This window comes from Ascaphus truei, chromosome 2 (genome assembly GCF_040206685.1).
Source record: "Ascaphus truei isolate aAscTru1 chromosome 2, aAscTru1.hap1, whole genome shotgun sequence".
In the NCBI taxonomy this organism is placed as follows: domain Eukaryota; kingdom Metazoa; phylum Chordata; class Amphibia; order Anura; family Ascaphidae; genus Ascaphus; species Ascaphus truei.
Window position 1 is genome coordinate 405958425 of NC_134484.1, and position 26236 is coordinate 405984660.

At 41.6% G+C, this 26236-nt stretch overlaps 1 protein-coding gene across 4 annotated transcripts in view; it reads right to left on the reverse strand.

The window, feature by feature from the left end:
• CDK14 (cyclin dependent kinase 14) overlaps positions 1–26236 on the reverse strand; it is a 693217-nt gene that overhangs the window by 347502 nt on the left and 319479 nt on the right. For all 4 annotated transcript variants that reach the window (XM_075587394.1, XM_075587392.1, XM_075587395.1 and 1 more), the window contains one exon: positions 4729–4852. In XM_075587394.1, coding sequence (XP_075443509.1) covers positions 4729–4852 — 124 coding nt within the window. The remainder of the gene's footprint in view (positions 1–4728; positions 4853–26236) is intronic.

A 26236-nucleotide genomic window follows, 5' to 3' on the forward strand; every position in this document is an offset into this window, starting at 1 on the left:
TGATTCATTTATTTATATTTTAAGGGTAAGTGTCATTAAAGTGACACAGTTGCGGCAAAAGGGTCCCACAGTTCATTAAATCTGACACAGCTGTGTTACCTAAATAGACATAAAGCAACGGGAATAAAAATGTGAACTGCTGTTTTTAACCACCTGGCTCTAATGGTTTCTTAATAAATGACCCAGTAAGTGTGTGTTATATAAAAAAAATATACAAATAGAAAAAAAAATATTATTAGATTGCATTTTAAATGTCAATAAAAATGGCAAGATCTTACCTATGTGTAACATTACAACCAAGAGGTTTTCAGATAAGTTGAATGAGCAAATTGAAGTTGAGGATACAGAACAATAGCTAGAATTCCGTGTCTCGGGCAGTTAATAAGATGACATGGTAGATCTGTCAGACAATACATGGGAATTGGTGCTCTTTTAGATGGCACTTCTATGACATGTATATTCAAGATGAAGAGAAAGAACTCACACGTAACATCTTTGCTATTACTTTTATAAATATTATTTTGCACACTGGTCTCAGTAAATGCAATGAAAGAGATGACTAAAAAAAATATTTGTATAATTATATTAATTTTGGAGTAAACAAAATGTGTGCTTTTATAGTGCAATAATGTAATGAATATTATGAATCTTCTTTTTTCAGACAATATATTGTCCTACATTCTGTTACTTTGTCTCTAAATGTAACACGATTTAGCAAGATTTATCTTTTATTTTTAACTCGCATCTGCATTTCGACTTCTTTACTCAGTATCATGCTAATTTGTGACATTTATATTTCTGTTAACTGTCTTTCAGACCGCAATACAATCAACTTCATGTGGATTGTAGCTCTCCTAAGCCCAATTTAATCTTTCCCTCGGTTGTAAGCACACTGAGCTGTTAATCGAAGTTGCTGTAATTAAAAGACTAAAACAACAAATTAATTGTGAAATTGTCAATTAGTGAATAATAGTCCACATTAAATTCACGAAATAGAATGTGAAGTCTGAGGTCTGCAAGCTCCTACAATTGCTCAGAAACAAGTCCAACCCCAATTAGCCGTAACATATAGCAGGACAAATTGGATGCACAATTTTGAAGTCAATCAAAACATACTGTAACGGCATAATGCTAAAAAGTTAACCATCAGATGATTTACTTAGTAGGTACAGTAAAAAGAGTGGGAAAAAAGGACAGAAAATACAATGAAGTAAAAATCTGACCTGAGCCCTTCATTAAAATTAGCTTCAATCACAACATAACAATAAACATGAATCTCTCACAGCTCATTCTCTTTAAATAAAAAATATGCTAATATATCCTCATCACAAGGTAAGGCTCACCACAATTTGTTTGTGTGAAGTGGCATGCCAGTCAGTTTCTATTGCCCACCAACTCAAATGAATAACCAATATGAGATGTCAGCAACAAAGAGGGAACCTCTTGTACCTGCAATAGGCTTTTATTGACAACTGTCCACTTTTACCTAGGTCCTTACCGGAAAAGACCAAGGAGATAGGGACCAGTGAAGAGGATCTGTTTTGTATAGATTGTGACCACTGGTGACCTCTGGCTCCTATACTACAAGCCCCGGGTGGAAAGGGGCCTTAGAGAGTCATGTGTGGAAGGAGAGGAGATATTCACCCTAGGGCTCTAACTATTTATGTTTGTAGTTTTCGAATGGTTACACCTCATATTGCTTAGTGCGATCTGATGTAGAATTACTCACTGGAGGAGCTGGTGGATGCAGAATTAAAGCCCTACAGGCTTGATAATAGGGACAGACACCTAATGATGTGCAGAGGACATCATAAGGGACACTAACTTGCTCGGAATAGCCTACTGGGTAAGAACATCTGGGGAGGTGCTTAACGTCCAGACTGACCATGTCCTGAAATGTCAGGAATACTCACAAATGCTTGAGTAAACTTGGGAAACGGAATCTCCCACAGCAGTTGTGACAAAATCTACACTGGTGCTGGCTTTTTAAATGCTTGCACAGTCCTATTCCTCACACGGTCTTGAAAAAAAGGAATTCCACCACAATTATTCTGGTTAAACACGATCTAGAATGTATTTACAGGAACAAAGCAAAATAGAAAAGAAAATCTTAACCACCTGGGAGCACAAATCAAAATCCTGACAACTGTATTGTTTGGTGGCTAAGCTGCTTGCCAACTTAAACTGACGCATATGCATGCAAGAGTTTACCTTAGTGATCTCAGGAAAGGCTCATTCAGTCCGGTAGGTAACCGTTATTGTGTGGGCTGTGATAAGGGGTACAAACTATGTAGCAAGAGTAGTCCAAAATACCTGCCCTCTATAATTTTACCCCAGATTGTGTCACACCATCTTTGTCTCAGTGTGGTTGATGGGAGTCGGTCAGAGATATATATAGATATATATCTATATATATATTACCCCTGATGAAGCCACGTGGACTGGGACGAATCGCATTGGGACACGTTTGTGTTGCGTGATACGTCTGTAGCCATGCCATCTATGGCTACTAATCTGGCAGCAAGCCCTGCTAGAATCAGGCTGCCAGTTGTCAATGTGGGTTTTCCCCACTCACTGGAGCTGCAATTGCGTGACAGTGAGAGGCGGTGACATCTAGTCTGAGCATGTCCAATCATGGAATGGACCTGGTGCCCTCCTCCTGGCTGTACTTAAGGGCAGTGCCACCCTAAATGTAGCAGCGTCTCTACCTACTTTAGAGAGGCAGGTCACACAGCCAAGAGCCTGACTATTGGGCCTTCTCTGGTCCTCTTCCCCTCGGGGGAGATTGAGTGTGTACCATACCTCTGCCCCTGCTAGATGGGCAGGGAAGAGCTGGGGTTGCTGTGGGTGCCCTTGGCCTGTAGTTAAGGTCCAGGGACCATCCTTCAGTGAGTAGCTGACAGTTGCTGCATTGGGCAGAACCCTGCCGTGTACTGTGCTGCACAGAGTGAGAGAATAAACTGTTCCTGTTGTTTTACTCCCACCTAGTGTGTGATCTTACTGGGGCTAGAGGTGATAGTTCTACTGTAGGAGATCATCTTCACCTATCTGGAGCCTACAGCAGATGGAGGCGCTGCACTGCTAGAGAACCACATGCGCTGCACTGCTAGAGAACCACGTGGGAAATGTACCACATAAACCTGATCCTGAGTCCCCACTACCATCAGCGGACAGCTCAGCCCTCCTGTTACCAGCAGGTATCATGCACCACACAACCAGTAATGGCAGAATCTCCCAGAGAGTGGAGAAAACACCGTTACACGTCATAAAGCCATCAGGAGCCGGTGAGCTCTGAGGACCTCCATTGAATTATCCCTCGTGGATGCCAGCAAGAGATTCCGTTTACAAACAACCTACCTTTGAAGAATTGAAACTCCCTGAGCTGGCTTTTTAAAGTAACTGTGATCCGGAAAAAATCCCACCATTGATGAGCAGACCGGGAACAGCCGCCGCTGTGTTCACTGTTTGATATGATCTCTCAAAATGCGCCAACTTGTACTATCCTTGTGAGTGTACCTTATCTATTTTATTAAATTGCATATACTTTTGTACGCTATGTCGCACGTGCTTCTTTCTTCTTTAGTCTAGGTTTCCTTCGGATGTGGCTCATGCTACTAGAAGCTGCGGAAACTGCTACTGCTCAACTCCTCAAATTGGATTTGTTACCTTTTGGACATTCTCATTACAAAAGACACTTATGACACTGGTTTTAGGTGATTTTGTTATAACTATTCACCGCTCTCCAACACCCATAGAATGTGTATAGGATGAGGGTACCTACACAGTGAATATATTTGTAGTGTTCACTTTTCTATATATTGATTTTTATATGGATACATCTGGTTGGCGCAAGTGTGTGTACACATTGCCTTCACTGAACTCCTGCCTGGAGGAGGATGGACATGTAAGATGGGGTACACCCAATAAAGAAGTCTGTTTGAAAAGTTCCTGGCACCCTGTTCTACTTATTCATTCCTCACAGCCTTGGACTGAACCCACGGAGAGAGACCCTGATAGAAGAGAAAGGTAACCCACTGAGCTAACACTATAGAAGAACAGGTCTAATCCCTGTCTGGAAAGATGATAGACTGAGAGTTTATGTACATCCTATCTCGGGCCGCGAGATAGGGGTGTTACACGTATATAGGTGTATTTAGAGTATATGTGCTGTATGCATGAGTAAATGCATATTTCCATGTTCTGGTCTTCTACTCTCTCTTGGGAGATCATTGCCTTGAGTTACCTGATCCTGGACACTACAAAACTCTTCAGCTCAAATCTTATTTTTAAGAAGTTAAGAATTCTGTCAACAATTCACTGTTGAGACACTGACTTTCCCACAGCAATGGGTTTTGGTCCACGTTTACTAAGCAGTGCTAGCCTTGTGAATTCTCTTCCGCGATTCTGAATTATGTTAGAGTATCCACACCACCCACTTTCCCATCGTCTCCCTAGACAGAGGCCAAGTTACACAGATCGGAACAAAGAGGTTGTCAGGCTTACTTTAAAAAAAAGACATTATCAGATTTCTCTTCAGCCTTTTTTCCCCTCCAAATATTTCTTATTTTGATCTGAAGATAATTTTGTAACGGCAAAAAAAAAAAAGAAAAAAATACAATAATGGGAAAAGAACAGATATTTATCTAAGGAACAAGAAAATCAATGAAGCCTTCTGGCTTCTTATACCACATCGTCAAAGAAAAGAACTGTAATGAAGTGTCTTCATACCAAAGTCAGCCAGCTTTAGCTCCCCAGTGTCACCGATGAGAAGGTTCTGTGGTTTCAGGTCTCTGTGCAAAATGTGGCCTTGGTGAATATAAGACAAACCTCGCAGCAACTGGAACAAAAACAGCTGAAAGAAAAAGTTACAAAAGTTAAAAAACGTCAGTTATTTTTTCCCATTATCTCTGCCATTCTGTACAGTAGTTCTCATATACAGTACAACACTGAAAGTATTAAATATAATCAGAATTTGTCCAAATAACTAAGGCAATGTTACTGGGTTTTTTTTGTTTCTAAATCATTTTTATTTAATCAGGTACATGCAATGGTTGTGCACCTGACAAAGGCATACACCCCATAAACATTACTATGTGCTATTTTTAGTAGTGATATTTTTCTGCATAATAATTGAAGCAATATGTTTATTTGGAATGATTGGAAGTGTTATTGTGCAATGGGGCATCTGAACACCCTTAGTGCAGCAGAGAGATCCCTTCACAGACCCTGTAGGCACCACCTGTAAAGATTTTGATGTACAGTATGTCCCTAGAGTTTTGTAAAGGAGCCCTACAAGTGCATTAATAGAATTAAGTTAGACTATTATGAAAGTCACTTTTTTATATCAATTCCAATAAATCAAGGTTATAAACAAGTATGAATGTGGTTTGCTCACATGGTTGTAGAGTATGAGTAAATTTGCCACTAAAAGGGTAGTTGATACACATAAAGGCTCCCTGCAGTAGTAGACGAGGTGAACTCAGTTAAGAATTTCAAAACTGATTGAGATAGACATAAGGTTATTCTAAATGTAAGAAGTTAGGGATTTAATTGGGTTTGAGGACTTACAGCAAGCTGGAAAAGTTGGCTATTAAAATACCTTAACAAAGGGAGAAAGGTTTTCTCCAATAGTGATGGGTAGGGAATTCCAAGGGTAAAGGGTAGAAAAGTGGTATAACTACCATGTAACTGCTTTTTATTAAAAAGCGTTAGCCTAAAACAGTTTTGTCAATAAAAAAAGCTTCTTGTAATCGTTAACAATATGCTGTTTGAAAGTACCAGCAATTTAAAAAGGTTGTGAAAATAACAGGAAGCATGTACTCAATTCAATTAATTTATGCATTGTAGTAAGTATGAATTTCACAGGCATTAAAAATATTTCAATGGCAGGAAACATATTTTGTTCTTAAGGAGGAAAAGTTTGTAATATATCTATATCCACCAACAAGATGTACAGAGGATAGAATACAGCCAAATCAGCGAGCCAGCGCAGAAGAATAATACCATAAAACATGTTTATTTACTTAAATAACATATGCAGAATGAGTATGCACTCTTTCTAGCACTTGATCTCTGCCCCTCTTTTGTGTTCTTCAATAGACAAGCATAGGGTTAAGGGTTCAAATCGGGTTGAGGACATTTCAGAACAGAAATGAATTGTTAATGCATTTATACATCATTTCCTTTATGAATAATTATTGCTTAATAACTTTTAACCATGTCACTACTAGATGGCCTGCAACATAATACACTAAAATACAATTCAAAATGCAATATAGTGCAGGAGAAACATAAAAGCAAGCTGTATATTTCCTGCAAATAGTCAAGTGTCTGTGAGCGGTAACTATTAGAATGCTGGTATATGTCTGATAATGTACAATTGTGTCTAATGTTTTAAAACTTAATTGCAAGAAATTTCAGTATTATAAAAACGTGCAACTATCAGTTACTTACTAATAAAGGTTCTTATAGGTGCACCTTTAGTCAAAGAAGTTAATGTTACCTCAGATCTGGAGACTGTAATTGGCACAAAACAAATAAAACTGTTGACTATACAGTAGGAATTTTCTTTTCTTGGGGGAGAGGAGGAGCGCATGAAAGTTCAATAATACATGTGAAAGAAAAATAAGGCAAATATAGTGCAGACTGTAGATATTAATAAATATCACCCTGTAATCTGTATGAAATGGCACTCACAAAACTTATCTGGATATCAAGCATGTCAGAGATCCATCTCTCTCTGACTGGAGCCCTTTCAATCCACAAATGTCAGGATATCCCTCAATGGACAGGTAAGGTACAGTTAGGTCCGGAAATAATTGGACAATGACACAATTTTCATAATTGTGGCTCTGTACGCCACCACAATGGATTTGAAATGAAACAACCAAGATGCAATAGAAGTGCAGACTTTCAGCTTTAATTCAAGGGGTTGAACAAAAATATCGTATGAAACGTTTAAGAATTGCAACCATTTTCATACACAGTCCCCTTATTTCGGGGGCTCAAATGTAATTGGACACATTAACACAATCATAAATAAATTTTTCATTTTTAATACTTTGTCGATAATTCTTTGCAGGTATTGACTGCTTGAAGTCTGGAACGCATGGACATCACCAAACGCTGAGTTTCCTCCTTTGTGATGCTTTGCCAGGCCTTTACTGCATCTGTCTTCAGTTGTTGTTTATTCGTGGGTCTTTCTGCCTTAAGTTTTGTCTTCAGCAAGTGAAATGCATGCTCGATCGGGTTGAGATCAGGTGATTGACTTGGCCATTGCAGAATATTCCACTTCTTTGCCTTAAAAAAACTCCTGGATTGCTTTCACAGTATGTTTTGGGTTATTGTCCATCTGTAAAGTGAAGTGCCGTCCAATCAACTTCCCTGAATTTGGCTGAATCTGAGCAGACAATATATCCCTATACACTTCAGAATACATCCGGCAGCTTCTGTCTTCTGTCACATCATCAATAAACACTAGTGACCAAATGCCATTGGAAGCCATGCATGCCCATGCCATCACACTGCCTCCACTATGTTTTAAAGATTATGTGGTATGCTTCGGATCATGAGCCGTTCCAAACCTTCTCCATACATTTTTCTTCCCATCATTCTGGTACAGGTTGATCTTAGTTTCATCTGTCCAAATAATGCTGTTCCAAAACTGGGCTGGCTTTTTTAGATATTGTTTGGCAAAGTCTAATCTGGCCTTTCTATTCTTGAGGCTTATGAATGGTTTGCACCTTGTGGTGAACCCTCTGTATTTGCTCCCGTGAAGTCTTCTATTTATGGTAGACTTGGATAATGATATGCCTACCTCCTGGAGATTGTTCTTCACTTGGCTGGATGTTGTGAAGGAGTTTTTCTTTAAAATGGAAAGGATCCTACAATCATCCACCACTATTGTCTTCTGTGTATGTCCAGGCCTTTTTGTGTTGCAGAGCCCACAGTGCGTTCTTTTTTTCTCAGAATGTACCAAACTGTTGATTTGGACACTCCTAATGTTCCTGCTATCTCTCTGATGGATTTTATTTTTTTTGCAGCCTAAGGATGCCCTGTTTCACTTGCATTCAGAGCTCATTTGACCGCATGTTGTGGGTTCACAGCAACAGCTTCCAAAATGCGAATGCCACACCTGGAATCAACTCCAGACCTTTTACCTGCTTAATTGATGATGACACAACAAAGGAATAGCCCACAGCTGTCTATGAAACAGCTTTTGAGTCAATTGTCCAATTACTTTTGGTCCCTTGAAAAAGAGGGGGCTACATATTAAAGAGATGTAATTCCTAAACCCTTCCTCCAATTTGGATGTGAATACCCTCAAATTAAATCTGATAGACTGCACCTTAAGCCCATATTCATTATTTAACTGTAACTTGAATTTATTTTGGTACACAGCAGAAATAACAAAACTTGTACAGTATCAGTGTCCAATTATTTCTGGACCTAACTGTATATGTAAAAAAGAAGAACCACAATAGTGCATACTGTTCGACCAATATATTAAAAAAGTATCAGGAGTAAGTTGAACTCACATGTTCCAAATACAAAACAGGCATTTGAGAGAACCGCTGAAATACTGAAGGACCCCGTCTGTACACAGCTTCACAGCGTCTCACTCGTACCTCGCAGCTGACTTCCACGTACGTCACTTCCGTTACGTCACTTCCGTTACGTCACTTCCGTGGTCGCGTCACAAGTGTGGGCGGAAGTGCAGTCTGCCTCTGGAGTCAGCCCCAATATTGCCAGTCCTTCAGTTCTTTGGTTCACAGCATTAACTCTATGCGTTTCGCTAATTGCTTCTTCAGGAGATAAGAAGCCATTAGCGAAATGCGTAGAGTTAATGCTGAGAACCAGAGAACTGAAGGACTGGCAAGATTGGGGCTGACTCCAGAGGTAGACTGCACTTCCGCCCACACTTGTGACGCGACCACAGAAGTGACGTTACGGAAGTGACGTACGCGGAAGTCAGCTGCGAGGTACGAGTGAGACGCTGTGAAGCTGTGTACAGACGGGGTCCTTCAGTATTTCGGCGGTTCTCTCAAATGCCTGTTTTGTATTTAGAACATGTGAGTTCAACTTACTCCTGATACTTTATTAATATATTGGTTGAACACTATGCACTATTGTGGTTCTTCTTTTTTACATATACCTTACCTGTCCATTGAGGGATATCCTGACATTTGTGGATTGAAAGGGCTCCAGTCAGAGAGAGATGGATCTCTGACATGCTTGATATCCAGATAAGTTTTGTGAGTGCCATTTCATACAGATTACAGGGTGATATTTATTAATATCTACAGTCTGCACTATATTTGCCTTATTTTTCTTTCACATGTATTATTGAACTTTCCTGCGCTCCTCCTCTCCCCCAAGCAAAGAAAATTCCATATCCTGGGACCTGGAACAGTCCCACTTGAGGAAGTTGAGCAGCAATTTCCCCTTTTTTTCACTATTGTCACTGGTTGGTGAAAGGTTTTATGTATTTTTTTTCACATCATGTGGTTTATTTAAATATTTTTTGACATGTCTTGTACAATCACGTTTTGAAGCGCCCAGTCCATCCACCACTCCCCCTGTTTTTGTCATGTACAGTAGGAACAAGCTATTAAACCCCCATCATAATATTTTTGTAAGGAACTTCTCCTGTAGCCCTTTGCTGCCAGGGGGCCTGGAAAGTATTGCAATATACTGAAATCCCTTCTAGTAGCAAATGGTTTATCTCCTCATGCTCAGTCCATGAAAAGTGCTTTCTTATGCTGCAGGTGGTGTGATACCTTTTATTGGGCCAACAAGTTGTTGATATGTTATAAGCTTTCGAACCTCTCAGGGTCCTTCATCGGGTATGGAAAAAAAAAATCTAGAAACACAATATTATATTCAGTGTTTGTAAGAAGAATATCTGGTTACAATGAATGTTGAGAGGAAGTAGGAATTAAGATAAGGTAGAAACTGCTTACCTAGTGTGAAAATATGTTAGAAAAGATGAACGAAGAAGTTCAAAGATACCCCTAAAGATGCACTCTAAACCAAGCGTATATGTTCCTTAGGCTATAAGGTAAAATCCCCTATACCAGAAACTAAAAAGGAAAGGCGGCGCAAAAAAAAAAAAAAGTTTTATTACATATTTTCTAATAATAGTTACACTCAAATGGATAAAATATAGGTATGAACTAAACCCTTAGGAGGAGCAATTGGAGTAAGGATTGGGTATAGTGTAGACCTTATTGATATCTACAGTGACTATTGTCTGAGATTAACCCCTTCCACTCCTGCGATAAATTCGGACATATGACGCTCATGAGCTAAACACATTTCTTATGCATAGTTGGTAACCAGTGTCAAAACACCAGGGTAGTGATAGTGTCACATATAGGAGTGTATACTCGTTGGTCAATGCTGTCTGTATACCTGTAGTCGCTCTGTTAGCTTATGTGCTTGGTGTCACATTAATAAGCCTGTAACTGAGTGTTAATCAGTTAGGCTTTAAACAGTTTATGCACGTTTATGTAATCGGCCACATTCAAGGAAAGGACACCAAATCTCTAGGCAGGAGACAATGTTAGTTGTATTTGAATACTTGTAAGTTCTGCTCTGTATATATGCTATATACCAGGGTCAATGCTAGTAACTGATTGCCAAAACGTTATATAATAACAGTTGATATACTCATAACCCTTCCCTCATATGCATGTGGATATCTGGCTTGTAGGCTAAATAGATAAGGCTGTCTCTAATAGTGGCTATATATTCACAGCTTCCCAGAGTAATGCCTGACTTCATATGCACACAATATGCACAGCTGTGCACTTGTCAGGCGGCCGTGGTGTAATTGCCAGCAGCGTTATATGTAAACAGAAGGCTAGGGCTTCCGACACTCTGGGAAGAGAGGGGTAAAGGGAGAGAGAGAGAGCGGGCTACGGAGAGCCCTACACTACCGACACACTTTATTAAAGTGTGGCCGGTACCGCAAGCCGGGATATTTCCCGGCTTGCTTGTGGCTGCCCCTCGGCGTGCCGCGTGTCATAGACGCGCGGTCACGCGTCTTCGGGAGCCTGCGCCCCCTGCACGCGCGTCCAGGGCTCCCCGAGGGAGCCCTGGTGTCCCGCGATCTGCGGGACGGCGGCAGGGGGTTCCGGGGGACCCGGCGGACCCGGTAGCGGTAGGGAGAGCGCCCCGATCGGAGGGCGCTCTTCCGCTGCTTCGGCGCGCGCCCGTCACACTCGGGCGCGCGCCAGGCTACTGCTGCGGCCAAGAACGGGCAAATGCTCGAATAAACTTGGCCGCAGCAGTATAGCAGTTAAAGAGAAGCATACGACCCGTTCTAGCGTCTAGTACAGTCCTCGCAGTCGCTCCTCCGGTGACGTCACCCTCGTGACGTCAGCAACTTCCGACACGTGTTTCGCGTGTGTGACGCGCTTCTTCAGGGGGAGGAGTCTACCTTTCCTAGTCAGTAGCTGGTACTTATAGTGAGATGTTGACTCCCATTGGTCCGTGAGTCCTTATGACATTTGCCTGTATGCTGTTAGTAGCAGATTTAACCCTGTATGATCGGGTTTGAATATTTAAACTGATAGTTTCTGGACCAATAAACATTAATGAAATAGTATATTCCTCTTATGTTAAAACATAAATTCCCAAAAATCTGCACTTAAAACTAACGAGATGTATGTTATTCTTATTCGTTGAACAAACCCCAGAACGTAGGAATATGTATTGGTGTAGAAATGCATAACCTTAATATGGAGATCTGCCCCTAGGGTCAATGCGGATCTTAATGCATTTATTATGCTTGATACTATAAGGCTAAGGGTTGATAGACAATACCAGGTGTATCACAATTGGTTACTCGAGAAATCACATGATTATTAACTTGATATTATGTGTATTTAAGGATAGGTGGCACTCTTAAGATGGTCACATGGTATTAATAGAGAGAGTGTATATATGTAGGAGTGTATTGCCCACTTATGGTGATCCGCCCCTAAGGTCAATACGGATCTTGACTGCTGTTGATAAGGTCAATACGGATCTGAAGCTGTTGATATATAGAGAATTGAGAAAATTAAGAAAATTAAATACACATAATATCCTATAGATTCATGTACTGGCGTGTGATAAAATTATCGTAAAAACGCAGAGTACATGAATCCCTCATTCAATCCTGAGGGTGACTGGGTCTGGAGGAGATATATCCACCGACATTCCCGCTGCAGCAGGATTTTATCCCAGTCACCCCCTCGAGGACTAGGGGGTACATGTTCAATTACTGAAAAGGTCATGACTTGTTGGTTGCCCTGATGGTATTCAGTAATGTGTCTTGCAATAGGTGTATCAACAAGATTTCTCACATTGCCTAGATGTTCCAGGACACGTACTTTGAATGGTCTGTGGGTTTTACCCACGTACCTCATTCCGCATGTACATGTCATCAAGTATATAATCCCGCAAGTCTGACAGTTCATAAAGTCGTTTATTTTGTAATTGATTGTACCATTTTTGTTCGTGAATGATTTGATACTTTGCATATAGGGGCAGGCTTTGCATCTTGTGCATTTAAAGAATCCCTTTGGCTTGTCTCCTAACCAGGTTTTTTTGGGGTCGGACTGGAAGTGACTGCGTACAAGTCGATCTTTCACATTTTTGCTGCGTCTGCAGCACATACTTGGAGTTTTAGCAAGTATTTTTCCAAGATCGCTATCCTCCAGAAGAATATACCAAAATTGGTTCAAGATGCGTCTCACTTCCTGCCATTGGCTGCTGTATTTACCAATAAAGCGTATGGTGTTATCTTCTTGTGTTGCCTTATTCTGTACAAGTAATTCTGTTCTCACTGATGTAAGTGCTCTGTAATAGGATTTTTTGATCACTTTGTTGGAGTAGCCCCTTTCCCTAAATCTTGATGTCATATCTTTTGATTGGGATTTAAATTCTGTTAGGGAAGAGCAATTGCGCCTTAGTCTTAAGAATTGACCAATGGGTATGTTATCTACAATATGCTTTGGGTGGTGGCTTGTAGCCATTAACAATGTGTTTGTGGATGTGGGTTTCCTAAATATATTAGTATCTAAGTTACCTGTGCCAGTTTTTAGGATTGTGATGTCCAGGAAGTCCAATTGTGTTTTACTTATCTGATAAGTGAGTCTTAGGTTCAGTGTATTGTTGTTCAGATGGTCAATGAACTCTATTAACAGTGCCTCTGTTCCATTCCAAATGAGGAGAATATCATCGATATATCTGACCCATAGTTCGATGTGTTGTGTGTACCTCTCATAGTCCTCAAGGAAGACAGTTGTATCTTCCCACCACCCCAGGTACAGGTTGGCATGCGTGGGTGCGCACGTCGTCCCCATTGCCGTACCCTGAACCTGGTGGTATATGAGATGGTCAAATAAAAAGAAGTTATGGGTCAGAGTATATCTGAGAAGGCTGAGTATTAGGTTATTATGTGGAACATTATCCTCCCCCCTTGCTCGCAAGAAATGCTCGACAGCTGAGATACCATACTCGTGAGGAATACTCGAATACAGTGCCTCAACATCTAGTCCTACTAAATAGGTGTCTGGTTCTAGTATAATGTTTTCAATTTTGAGTAGGACATCTTTTGTATCCTTCAAGTGTGAAGGGAGGCATGTAACGTAAGGGCGTAGAAAGTTATCCAGATATACACTGACATTGGACGTGATGTTGTCTATCCCTGAGACTATAGGTCTACCTGGAGGGGGAAGTTTCCCTTTGTGTATTTTGGGTAGGCTATAGAAAGTCGCTACCTGAGGTTTTTTGACCAGCATGAAATCGTGCTCTTGTTTAGAGATTAGTTTATTCTGCAGGGCGTCTGTCAGTATATTTGTGAGTTCTTTCATGAACGTAGTTGTTGGATTATTTTGTAATATTTTATAACAATTGCGATCGGACAGAATGCGTTTGCATTCACTCACATAGTCACATTTGTTTAATATTACGACATTGCCTCCCTTGTCAGAGGGTTTAAGAACTATGGTGTTATCAGATTCTAGATCTTGTAGAGCCTGTCTTTCATTAAAGGTAAGGTTTTGTTTCCCCTTACTGACTCTTAGTGATTCAAGTTCGTTCGTAACTAGTTGACAAAACACGTCTACATTTGCACATGTATCAGGTGGTGGTATGAATAGGGACTTATTTTTGAGATTAGTGAAGGGGCCTTCACCTGGAAGTCTAGCGCTTTCCTCTAAGAGACCCTCCATGTTCTCAATATTCACACAATCCTGTGTGCTCATGTATTCCAAAGGTGTGTTTCTATTTTGCCATATCCTGCGTTTTTTAAAGAACTTATGAAGGTTCAGTTTACGGCAAAATAGGTTGAGATCTTTAACCGTGTCGAAAATGTCAATTTGATTAGTAGGGCAGTATGATAGACCTTAAGATAGCAGATTTAGATAGTTATCATTCAGGGCTTTAGATGAAAGGTTTATCACCTGTATCTCCTGTTTTTTCTGGATCTCCCCCGTGTTTGGTTCTGTTCCTGATAGGCCCATTTCTCTCTGTCTCTGAGGTAATCGACCCTTCCCCCTCCTTGTTTTCCTCTTGGGGCCGCGCCTAAATGGCTCGTTTCCCCTAAAAAAGGAACTGTCTTTTGAGGTAGGGGAAATGGGAGAATGTTATTCGTATTGGGAGGCTCAGGATTGGTGTCACCCTGGGGATGCTCAGTTTCACTTTCAGATGCTTCGCAGTCTGTCGATGTTTCCTGTGTGTATGTATAATTGCGCCTAGCTGGACGTCTGGTTTTGAAAGTGAAAATCTTCCCTGATTCAAAGTCTACTTTGTCCCTGTTGTACTTTCTCTGCTTCCTCTCCTTTATGTCTTTTGTCAATTTATCTATGGTATTTTTAAGCTTAATTTCTAGCTGCACAAATTCTGGGTCACCCCGCCAAGTTTGGATATCTGCCAATTGTATTTTGATCTCTGTTTTTATATTTTCGAATTTGCTTGTCTCAAAGTCCATTAGTAACGTCATGAGTTTAGCCGAGCATTCTAATAGAATCTTATCCCAATTGGCTAAAAAGCCTTCGTCTGTTATTTGGTGGGACGGTGGTAATTTGACACGTAGTCCTCTAGGGACCAGATTGCTTTTTAAGTAATTGTCAAGACTGGTCACCTCCCACTAAATTTTAGCTTGGGATATGTGTGTCCGTTCCAAATCATGGAAAAATGTTTTAATGTTGGGGATAGACTGATCGGTGTTGGGGATCGGATTGGAGGAAAAGACATTAATAGCCTCAGTGGACCAAACATCAAAGTCCTGCGCTTTGTCCAAAAATACCGTCATAATAGATGTGCAACTAGAGGGGAATTTACTTGAGGAATTTTAATTTTACTCTGGAGAGTGGGAGCCAGTTCAAAAAGGGAATGAGATATTAGCTATCTCAGATCTATGCACAAAAGGTTAGTAGAGAACTGCTCACCCACACACTAACTTTTAAAAGACTCAAAAAAGCCTAGAAAGTGCAAGAGAAACATGGATGGACTCTTGAGTGATTTTGTCCTTACCACACACATTTTATTACTCTAATGGGGTCAGTACAAAAAAATTGTTGATATATAGCTCTTTCAGTTATATTCTTAACAAGTTTGTCATGGCTTCAGTGCCTCTGAGATTATTATATATTGCATCTATAAATCAAGAAAGCAAGAATATTGGCTTCAGATAAATTGTGTTCAATCTTATTTACAATTGACTTTGTGAATATGGTGCAAATTATTCGCTTTGTGACAATTTATGAAATATATATAACAATGTTTACAAAACGTAGTGATTGCTGTTCCGCCAAGACTTTATTATTTTTTTTACATTTTATTTCTAGCAATGTTTTTAGGCTTTGTGGCTTATTAAAACTAAATTTGGCATCAGTACACATTAAGTACACACAAGGGAATAACGCTAATGCATTGGTACTCCAAGAAAAGGTACTGCACTGTTTAGCCCTTATTTTCTAAAGTGCCATAGTGCCGATTTGGAAAGCCTCAGTGAAGTCAATTGTGCTTTACATGTGATAGAGCTGGATTGGTGCTATTGCACATTATAGAATAAGGCTCTTTGACTATCATTAATATAACAGCATCAGTCAGGGCAACCAATAGGGGAATAGAGCTAGGACACCTGTCCCGGGCCCGGCGGCTGCGGGGGAACATGCCAGAAGTGGGCCCAACATCCGTGTTCAGCTGCGGGCTTCTATTGACTGCCAGGTCCCTGCTCTCCCTCGCTGCAGCCTTCCCTGACATCCACTCCCCACCCCCATGCTCACCATTAGTTGGGCCACCCATAAGTCAGGCCCAAGTTCCGCATTCACTCACGGGATTGACGTAGCACCGGAGGCTCCCCCAGGAAAGTGTGTGCATTGGGGGTTGTTATATGTTGGGGGGCGGGAGGTTATTATATGTACTGAGGCCTGGGTCAACTTGTAATTTGGCGGGGCACAGTACCAGGGAGAACGCGGGGTCTCTAACCTTCTCACCATTATCTCCTCCTGCACCTCATCTCTGTGACATCAGATTATCATGGCAATGTGTCACCATTTGACACTGTGTTATGGCGACACATCATCACAAAAAGAAGATTCAGGAGGAGAAGTTGGAGAGGAGGTAATAGGCACTTACAGAGGCCCTGCACTCTCCCCTGGCAATCAGTTTAAATTTTGTGTGGAAGAGCACAGGGGGGAGGGAGGGGCTTATTATATGTATTAGGGGATGTGGGGGGCTACTTTATGTATTGGGGGGTGTGGGAGATTAATATATGTATTGGTGAGTGTGTGGTTTATTAGGTGTATTGGGGGTCTGGGGGGGTTATTGTGTATTGAGGGTGTGTGGCTGTTATTAGGTGTATTGGTGGTTGGGGATTTGTGTGGGTATTGGTGAGGGGGAGAGAGAGATTTGGTGGAGGGGTGGGGTGGGACAGAGAGAGAGAGAGGTGGGGATGTGGGTGAGGGAGGGGGGTGGGGGATCTTGCAAGGTCACCAACACAGGGGCAGTGGGAAATCTCCCTGGGGCCCTGACATCAGTAGCAGTATAGGTCTGGTATTGGTTTGCTGAGCTGATCCTACTTAAATGATACAATCCAAGTTCAAAACTTCAGCATACATACCCAAGGAGAAAATTCACTTATATGCACACTACTATAGTGTAAAATATAACCTTTAATACTGAATACTTAAAACATATATTACCGAAAAGAGTGATGTAATAAACATTAAAAATAGATTAAATGGTATAAACAGATGCACCGAGATAAAGCTCTCATAAATATAGATACTCCAGTCTATAATTACTACTGGAATCCTAGAGGCTAAACAGGGTGCAACCAGCAAAGGTGAGCCTGAAAGCTCAGCACTTACAAACACTAGCACAATGCGTTGCCAAAGTCAGCAGCAGGGATTGAACATTACATGCCCATGTATCCAAGTAGCAACACTGTACCAGTGAGACCATTCCCTAGCTGCTACACTGTTTTTAAATATATGGCTATGCTAGTGAACTGCTGGAAAAACACTATGTTAAAACAGCCCCATAACGGGGGCTGATGACACAATCACGCGCCCAACGCGCGTTTCCCTCCTATTACGGAGCTTCGTCAGGGACATAAATAGGATTCCAGTAGTAATTCTACTACTATTTTTAATGTTTATTACATCACTCTTTTCGGTAATATATGTTTTAAGTATTCAGTATTAAAGTTTATATTTTACACTATAGTAATGTGCATATAAGTGAATTTTCTCCTGGGATACAAACACTTTGTATCCCTTATTTTCCTTGATTCACTTCAATTCACAGCTGCACCTACTTCTATTGATAATTATCGATTGGAAGTTATTATTTTTCTACACTACAATTTGTATGATTTAGTTGATCACTCCCTAATCCCTGTCGTTTTTTCGTACATACCCAAGGAGCGTATAGAAATGCAATAAATAAGAAAGTAAAACAAATATTGTAGCTAATTGGCAATTACTATTATGTTGACAGTTGCAACCTTTTCAAATGACATTTCATCACTTATTTTAAAAGTGTCTAAAATAAATCTGAATAGTACAGTGGCATGATATACATTTTAATAAGCTAACATTTAGAGTTGAGCATTTGTATTAATTCAATACATACAAAATATTCCAATGTAGTGAACTTACGAAAGCATTACAATGAAAAACTTTGCAACTGATACATAAATAAATAATCTTGGACTTAATGGTCATGAAATAAACGTCGACTGGACATCATTTTTTCGTTCTACAAAGAGGACCTGTCTGGTATACAGCGGGCATCTGTCAATACTAACTTTTGTCGTTAATTTGACACTAAAAAACAAGCATACAAGTTATGACTTTATCAGCCCCTCCTGCATCAGTTTGCAGTTTGGTGAGTGATTGTAGGAGGAGTTAGTTGCCTGATGCACATATCGCAATGGGATGCAGATAGATTTGGATTTAGGTCTGGCGTTTCCTCTTCCATTTGTTAGCTTAAGAGTTGGCTCACGCTCTCCTGTCTAAAGATCTGTGTAAAAATGTTAAATATTTGATCCCCATCATGTATCTTACGACTGATGCAGATACAATAAACAGAACGGGAGGTTGCTACAAAGCCCCCCTTCGTATGTATAAAATGTTCACACAAGCTCCCAAAAAAGGCAAATTGTCGACTTTCACCGCTCAGGAATTTTTTTCAAAGTCAACATTCACAAAAATGTGACAACTAATGGCGACATAAATTGTTGGGGGCAAAGTGTCTTCAGCAAATTTGCTTAAAATCCTTTACTGCAAATACCATGAATAGGGCACAGACATGCAGAATTAGTGTCTATTGAAGGGAACTGGAGTCTAATGGGCTGTCTAAGGCAAATTATTTGAAGGCAGCTAGTGTTTGTAATTGCCATGCTGAGCATCAATTATCAGCAGTGTTACTGTCTATCTGTAATCATATAGCATTAAGAAGGTAATGGGCAAGTGCACTGTATGGAGCACAAGTGAATACAATGGAGCTGATGATAAATATTACCGAGTGACTTTACACAGTGACAGTGAGGAGGATAAACCACAGGCCTCAATCCCTTTGAGTGGACAAGGACACCTGCCACCTGCCACCAGTCAGGCTTATTGGGGCCTTCTATAACGCATCTGTGTATGCCGAGTACTAGGCAGGCCTGACAGAGTCCTGCAGTACTTGTTACAGTTCCTTTGAGAGAACCTTATATTTCCTTCAGTGATGCAAACAGGAATTGATACTGAACTGGCTCAGTAAGCACTTACTGTATATGTGGCAAAAATCGAGAACGGCTGCAGCGAAATAGAGAATAATTTTGTATATAAATGTAACAGTGTTTCCCCTGCCCCCTCCCCCCCCCCAAATCGCAGATCGGGGCCATTACTGGGTGTTTGTGGTGCATACCTGCTGGTAACAGGAGGGCCGAGTCATCCGTGGTAACTTTGGGACTTCAGGAACAGGCTTCTGGGGTCCATACCCCAGATATTACTTAGCAGTGCAGTGCCTCCATCTGCCGTAGGCTCTAGGGATATGGAGGCTATCTCCCACGGTAGAATTTGTAACTCTCCCCTCCCCCCCCCCCCAGTTAGATCACACACCAGGAAGGATGTATATTGCAAAACAGGAACAGGTTTATTACTACTCTTAGTGCAGTACGGCACAGGTACTCAGCAGTCACCTGCCGGATCACAGTCTCGTATATCAGCTCTCGGGTATCACCGGAGATAGTCCCTGGACCGTCACTATGGGCCTAAGGCAACCGCAGCCATCTTAGCTCTTCTCCACCTCCCTAGTTGAGCCAGAGGTATAGTCACTCTACTCCTCCCCTGAGGGAAGAGCACATGGGAAGGCCCCAAACTCAGGCTCCCAGTCGTGACCTGCCTTCCTCATGGGGAAGGAACAACAACTAACTTTAGGGTGGTCCTGCCCTTAAGTACAGCCAGAGGGCGGGCATCCCATTGGCCCAGTCACAACAGGATGTGCCATCCCATGTCGTCACTCAAGTGCAGTACCAAAGGATGAAGGGGGAAAACCCATGATAACTACTGGCAGACCTGTGAATACCAGGGTTTACTGCCAGCCCATAGGGTATATTTAGTAACCAGGGGGTACCCCGTTACATATACTATCATGAATATCCACATTTCTTGAAATTTTTTACAAAAAAAGGTTTGCAAAGCGAGGCATTTACACATTTGTTTGTACAGTATTAAAACTATATACAGTACTGTTGTACATAATTATAGTTATATTATCAATTCTGTTTTTGTGTATTAGCTGCAAAAGACTGGGCAGTTTAAACGGAATAACAATTTTTCAGACATCTTTCAATATAATGTGCTTCAACCAAAGTTATTTTAAGGGATCCAAAATTAAAGTTAAATACAATATAGTACAATATAGTTTATATATGAACAATTTTGTCATAATTAGTACAGCTTATAGCGTGGTAGCGTGGGTAGCGGAAATGTTTTTTTTTTTTGGTGGTGGTACCGCGTCCGCCAAAGGGGGAAAGCTGAGAACTCTCCCAGCAAGCTCCCTTAAAGAGACAGTGTGTCTCTGTGTGTGTGTATTTGACGGTGTGAGACTGTGTGTGTGTGTGTCAGTGTGTGTGTGTGTGTGTGTGTGTAGTGCATGTCTGCAGTGAGGTGTGTGTGTGTGTGTGTGTGTGTGTGTGTGTGTGTGTGTGTGTGTGTCTGTGTGTGTGTGTGTGTGTGTGTGTGTGTGTGTGTGTGTGTGTGTGTGTGTGTGTGTGTGTGCAGTGTGCTGTGAGTGTATGCTGTGAAGTGTGTGCAGTGTGCCGTGAGTGTGCTGTGTGTGCAGTGTGCTGCGTATGCAGTGTGCTGTGAGTGTATGCAGTGTGCTGTGAGTGTATGCAGTGTGCTGTGAGTGTATGCAGTGTGCTGTGCAGTGTGCTGTGAGTGTGTGCAGTGTTTTGTGAGTGTGTACAGAGTGCTGTGAGTGTGTACAGTGTGCTGTGTGTGTGCAGTGTGCTGTGTGTGTGCAGTGTGCCGTGAGTGTGTGCAGTGTGCTGTGAGTGTGTGGAGTGTGTGGAGTGTGCTGTGAGTGTGTGGAGTGTGTGGAGTGTGCTGTGAGTGTGTGGAGTGTGTACAGTGTGCTGTGAGTGTGTGCTGTGAGTGTGTGCAGTGTGCTGTGTGTGTGCAGTGTGCTGCGAGTGTGTGCAGTGTGCTGTGAGTGTGTGCAGTGTGCTGTGTGTGTGCAGTGTGCTGTGAGTGTGTGCAGTGTGCTGTGAGTGTGTGCAGTGTGCTGTGTCTGTGCAGTGTGCTGTGTGTTTGCAGTGTGCTGTGTGTGCAGTGTGCCATTAGTGTGTGCAGTGTGCTGTGTGTGCAGTGTGCTGTGAGTGTGTGGAGTGTGTGCAGTGTGCCGTGAGTGTGTGCTGTGTGTGCAGTGTCCTGTGAGTGTGTGGAGTGTGTGCAGTGTGCTGTGAGTGTGTGGAGTGTGTGCAGTGTGCTGTGCAGTGTGTGTATGCAATGTGCTGTGAGTGTGTGCAGTGCGTGTATGCAGTGTGCTGTGTGTGCAGTGTGCTGTGAGTGCAATGTGCTGTGAGTGTGTGCAGTGTGCTGTGTGTGTGCAGTGTGCCGTGAGTGTGTGCAGTGTGCTGTGTGTGCAGTGTGCTGTGAGTGTGTGCAATGTGCTGTGAGTGTGTGCAGTGTGCTTCGAGTGTATGCTGTGCTGTGAGTGTGTGCAGTGTACTGTGAGTGTGTGCAGTGTGCTGTGAGTGTGTGCAGTGTGCTGTGTGTGTGCAGTGTGCTGTGTGTGTGCAGTGTGCCGTGAGTGTGTGCAGTGTGCTGTGTGTACAGTGTGCTGTGAGTGTGTGCAGTTGTGCTGTGAGTGTATGCAGTGTGCTGTGAGTGTATGCTGTGCTGTGAGTGTGCTGTGTGTGCAGTGTGCTGTGAGTGTATGCAGTGTGCTGTGAGTGTGTACAGTGTGCTGTGAGTGTGTGCAGTGTGCTGTGAGTGTGTACAGTGTGCTGTGAGGTTGTGCAGTGTGCTGTGAGTGTGTGCAGTGTGCCATGAGTGTGTGCAGAGTGCTGTCTGTGCAGTGTGCTGTGAGTGTATGGCGTGTGTGCAATGTGCTGTGAGTGTGTGCAGTGTGCTGTGAGAGAGTGCAGTGTGTGTGCAGTGTGCTGTGAGTATGTGCAGTGTGCTGTGAGTGTATGCAGTGTGCTGTGAGTGTGTGCAGTGTGCTGTGAGTGTATGCAGTGTGCTGTGAATGTAGGCAGTGTGCTGTGAATGTAGGCAGTGTGCAGTGAGTGTGTGCAGTGTGTGAACATTAAAAAAAACTATAATTTTTTTTTTTTTAATTCTGGGTCCACGCTCAAACCGCGTTATAAGCAGATCCGCATTATAGCGGATCGCGCTATAACGGGGTTGAGCTGTACTTCTTAATACTGCTTCTGGGATTGCGAGAAAATCTCAAAGTTTTGGGATCAGATACTAAAATTCATCAAGACTGTGACAAAGGTGGACTGGGGAAAACACCCGCTACCCATGTTATTCGCCAACACGGAACCATGGCAAATTAGGATAAATAGGAATAACAAAGCACTCCTTCCAACGGAAATGATCCTCCTAACCGCTAGGAAGGCTATCGTGATGAAATGGCTGGAACCAGAAGCCCCAAGCAATTAAATTAATTAAATCCCTACTAATCAAGCTCATTACCATAGATAAAATCAATAAAGACCAGAGAGGAAACAATCCAGGGAATAAATTCCGCAATAAATGGGACCTAATCCTAGCATCCTTCCCAAAAAAGGACCAGATTAAATTCCTTGAAAAACAAAAGGAAGGGGAACACCCCCGACAATAGATCCCTCCCCCCTCAAATAAATAAATAAATAAAACTTCATTACAATCCACTATCTAAAAACACAGACCAAATTAAACAAAGTAAACATAGTATGTAGAGATGATCCAGACAAGGTTAACGCCTATTGGCGATTAGTTAATTAAGCGCTCCCAGTTTTGAGGGAGTGTTCAGGGCTTCTAGGAGTCCGAGTTAATAAGGAAAAAGGAAAAGTAGGTGACACATACTAAGACCCCAAGGTAGTGTGCTATATCGGAAAATGATTTCAAATATTTGGTGTTTCTCTAAATGTATCTTATGTGGTATATATGTGTATACGGATGTATAGATATGTGTATGTATATGCATGATACGCGGCGGGAACACCAATACATGTATCTATCTGCATGACTTGTAAGTATATACACCTGAATAAAAAAAGATATTTAAAAACAATACCTAATGCTACCAGACGCAGGAGGCTGAATGTCTGCTTGTGTAGAGTACTTTAAGTATTTTTATGGTTCTATTCATGACCACTGGTAAAACACTTAAGTGCTCCCTGATGCATTGAAAATGAAGACAGAGTTCAACAAACGAATTCCATGGAACGTTAAAGTGTTTAGACACACTTTCTGTATTGTAGCTGTGAAACCTTTTTTCCCCAAACTGTGAATCATTTTTTAAAAAACAATGAGTTTTAATTTAAAGGAAAACAGCATGATGAAACTTGTGACATGTAAAAACATTTTAAATATTAATTGTCAAATAGTGATCGGCAGCGCAAAAGATCATTTATCAGGAGGGGACATGTTTATTGAAGGCGATCATGTTTCCGACACATCATAAAACTTATCGTACAATTTATCTCAGAAGAATGTGACTCTTGCATTTGAATTTAGAAAGGATCTGTCATACCTACAACTGTCCTAAGGCTTTTTGTTTCAGCGATGATTGTGATAAACTCCAGGAAGCTGCACTTTTTAGTGTATTACCCTTAAATAATACTGCAATTGTTTGACATCACTCACTTTTTGAAAGTTTTCTACTATTTGATTATCATATTTGCTAAGGTTTCATTCATACAGTACCACTTTGAGTACTGGAAGAGCCTGCACTGCATTATACAGCTGCACTGAAATCACGTGTCCCAACCTGTATTTCATTCACCCAAACACTATCATATATTAAGGTTCAGTTGGTAGATTCGATATGGGAGTGTAAAATGATGACATACAAAATGAACAAATGTCTATTTTGATAATTGATTCTCTATGGCATCTGTGACAGGCAGCCTTAATTTGGCATAATATTATTTGGTTTTCTGCACACCTGCTCGTCCTCTGGACTGTGAATGAAAAATATTACCTTTTCAAGGGCAATCAACTGCAGCGTTTCCTGATTTGCACATGTAACACACTTACAGTAATAAAGTTTACTTAATGGGAAAAGCCACATTCCAGGATCCACAAGACAATAATATACTGTACAGCATTTTATTTAAGTTTAAAAAAAGAGAGGGGGCTTTATGCATAGAACAATGATGTTTCCAAACGTACTCACACGCAGAATTATTGTTGACATTTGAGAAATAGAATGCTTGGATTTCTTGGGTTGGTACAGTATCTCTCTGAATGCAAGTCTATGTGAACTTTTATAAATACGGAAGAATTTATACAAAGGTTAAATTGCAAAATGGAAATCTGTACAGTCATTTACATCATTGCCTGGAGTATGGCAGTAGGAAAAACAATTGCTAAAATATGGTGTAAATGTGTTTCAGAAATAGATATACAGTAAGCACACTGTTGATATATTGGCAAATAAAGGTTCACCGCTTTGTAGCTTTTCTGTCATATTATGAATGTCAATTCTGAAAATGATGATGCAACTTTTTTTGCTTAAGTGTTATTAGTTTTAGTTATGTAAGTAATTCAACTCCATTCAGTTTGAATGGGACTGCCAGGGACCCCCGCTGTTAATCCGATGGGCCATTAGTCTGTCTGCAGAAATGTGTGAAATGTTGCAGCATGTACCCAGCATGTACCTGGGTCATTTTGGAGATTGCCCCAGGTTTGTTTTAGAATAATCGTCGGCACTACAGTAAATATAAAAAATATGTACCATAGTGCCTCCTATTCTGCAAATAATATACAGCTCAACCCCATTATAGCGCGGTCAACGTTGGTCACCTGATCCGACTGCGCTATAACCGGGGTTGCGCTAATTTTTTTTTAAATGGCCGCCGCGCGCCCGATCGGGAGGAGGGGGGAGGAGGGGAGAAGAGGGGAGAGGAGGGGAGAGGAGGGAGGAGCTGGGAAGAGGTGGTGAGGCGCGGCAGCCTTACATGTCCCCAAGCAGCCACCGTACTTCCCCCAGCATTCCCCGCACCCCCTCCCCCCAGCAGCTCCACATCGGTCCCCCCACCGATCCCCCCACCGATCCCCACCCACCAGCCCCGCTCCGATACCTGCCAGCAGCCCCACGATGCCCCAGCAGCGGACACCAAAAGGTATGGGGGGGGGCTGTGTGCGTGCTGTGAGAGTGTGCTGTGTGTGCTGGTGCTGTGTGTGCTGTGAGAGTGTGCTGGTGCTGTGTGCTGGTGCTGTGTGTGCTGTGAGTGTGTGCAGTGTGCTGTGAGTGTGCTGTGAGTGTGTTCAGTGTGCTGTGAGTGTGTGCAGTGTGTGCAGTGTGTGCAGTGTGCTGTGAGTGTGTGAGTGTTTTTTTTTAATATTCAGGGTCCACGCGAAAAAACGCGTTATATGCGGATCCGCGTTATAGCGGATCGCGCTATAACGTGGTTGAGCTGTACTTGATGTTTTTAACACTTTCTATTACCCTATTTGAAATTGTGTTCTTGTACCTTGAGATGAATATGTGTTTATTCACACATAACAAAAGACACAAATACCCATGCTAGAGTACATCCAATGTGATAAAATACATAGTTAAATACTTAAATGTTAGTATTCTCATGAATAAGGGTCATTTAGTTAAACCCTTTGGCCAAAGGTTTATAAGCCTGCAGCCACTTCACGGCATGACCAGTATGCAGGTCCTAACACTACCTGTGAAATGTCTCAGTGCACCTGTCCTGCACAAGAACATGGAAAAAACGGCAACTTAAAAAGTGGGGTGAGCTTAAACCCTGGGAGGAGGGGCCACTAACCTCCAACCAATTCATACCAGTTGAAAATTAAAATTAATGAGCAGATAATCCCAGCAAACTCTGGCGTTAGAGCTTGCTGGGATTGTGTGTTCATTAATTTTATTCACACATAGTAATAGGGACAAATAAAGACTTGATTTTATTGTGTATTTACGGAACCCTAAAGTTACTAGAAGCCACGTGGAAATTGTCAATTAAATCAAGAATAAATAAGACATCTCTCAAAAACAAAAACAAAGCCCTAGC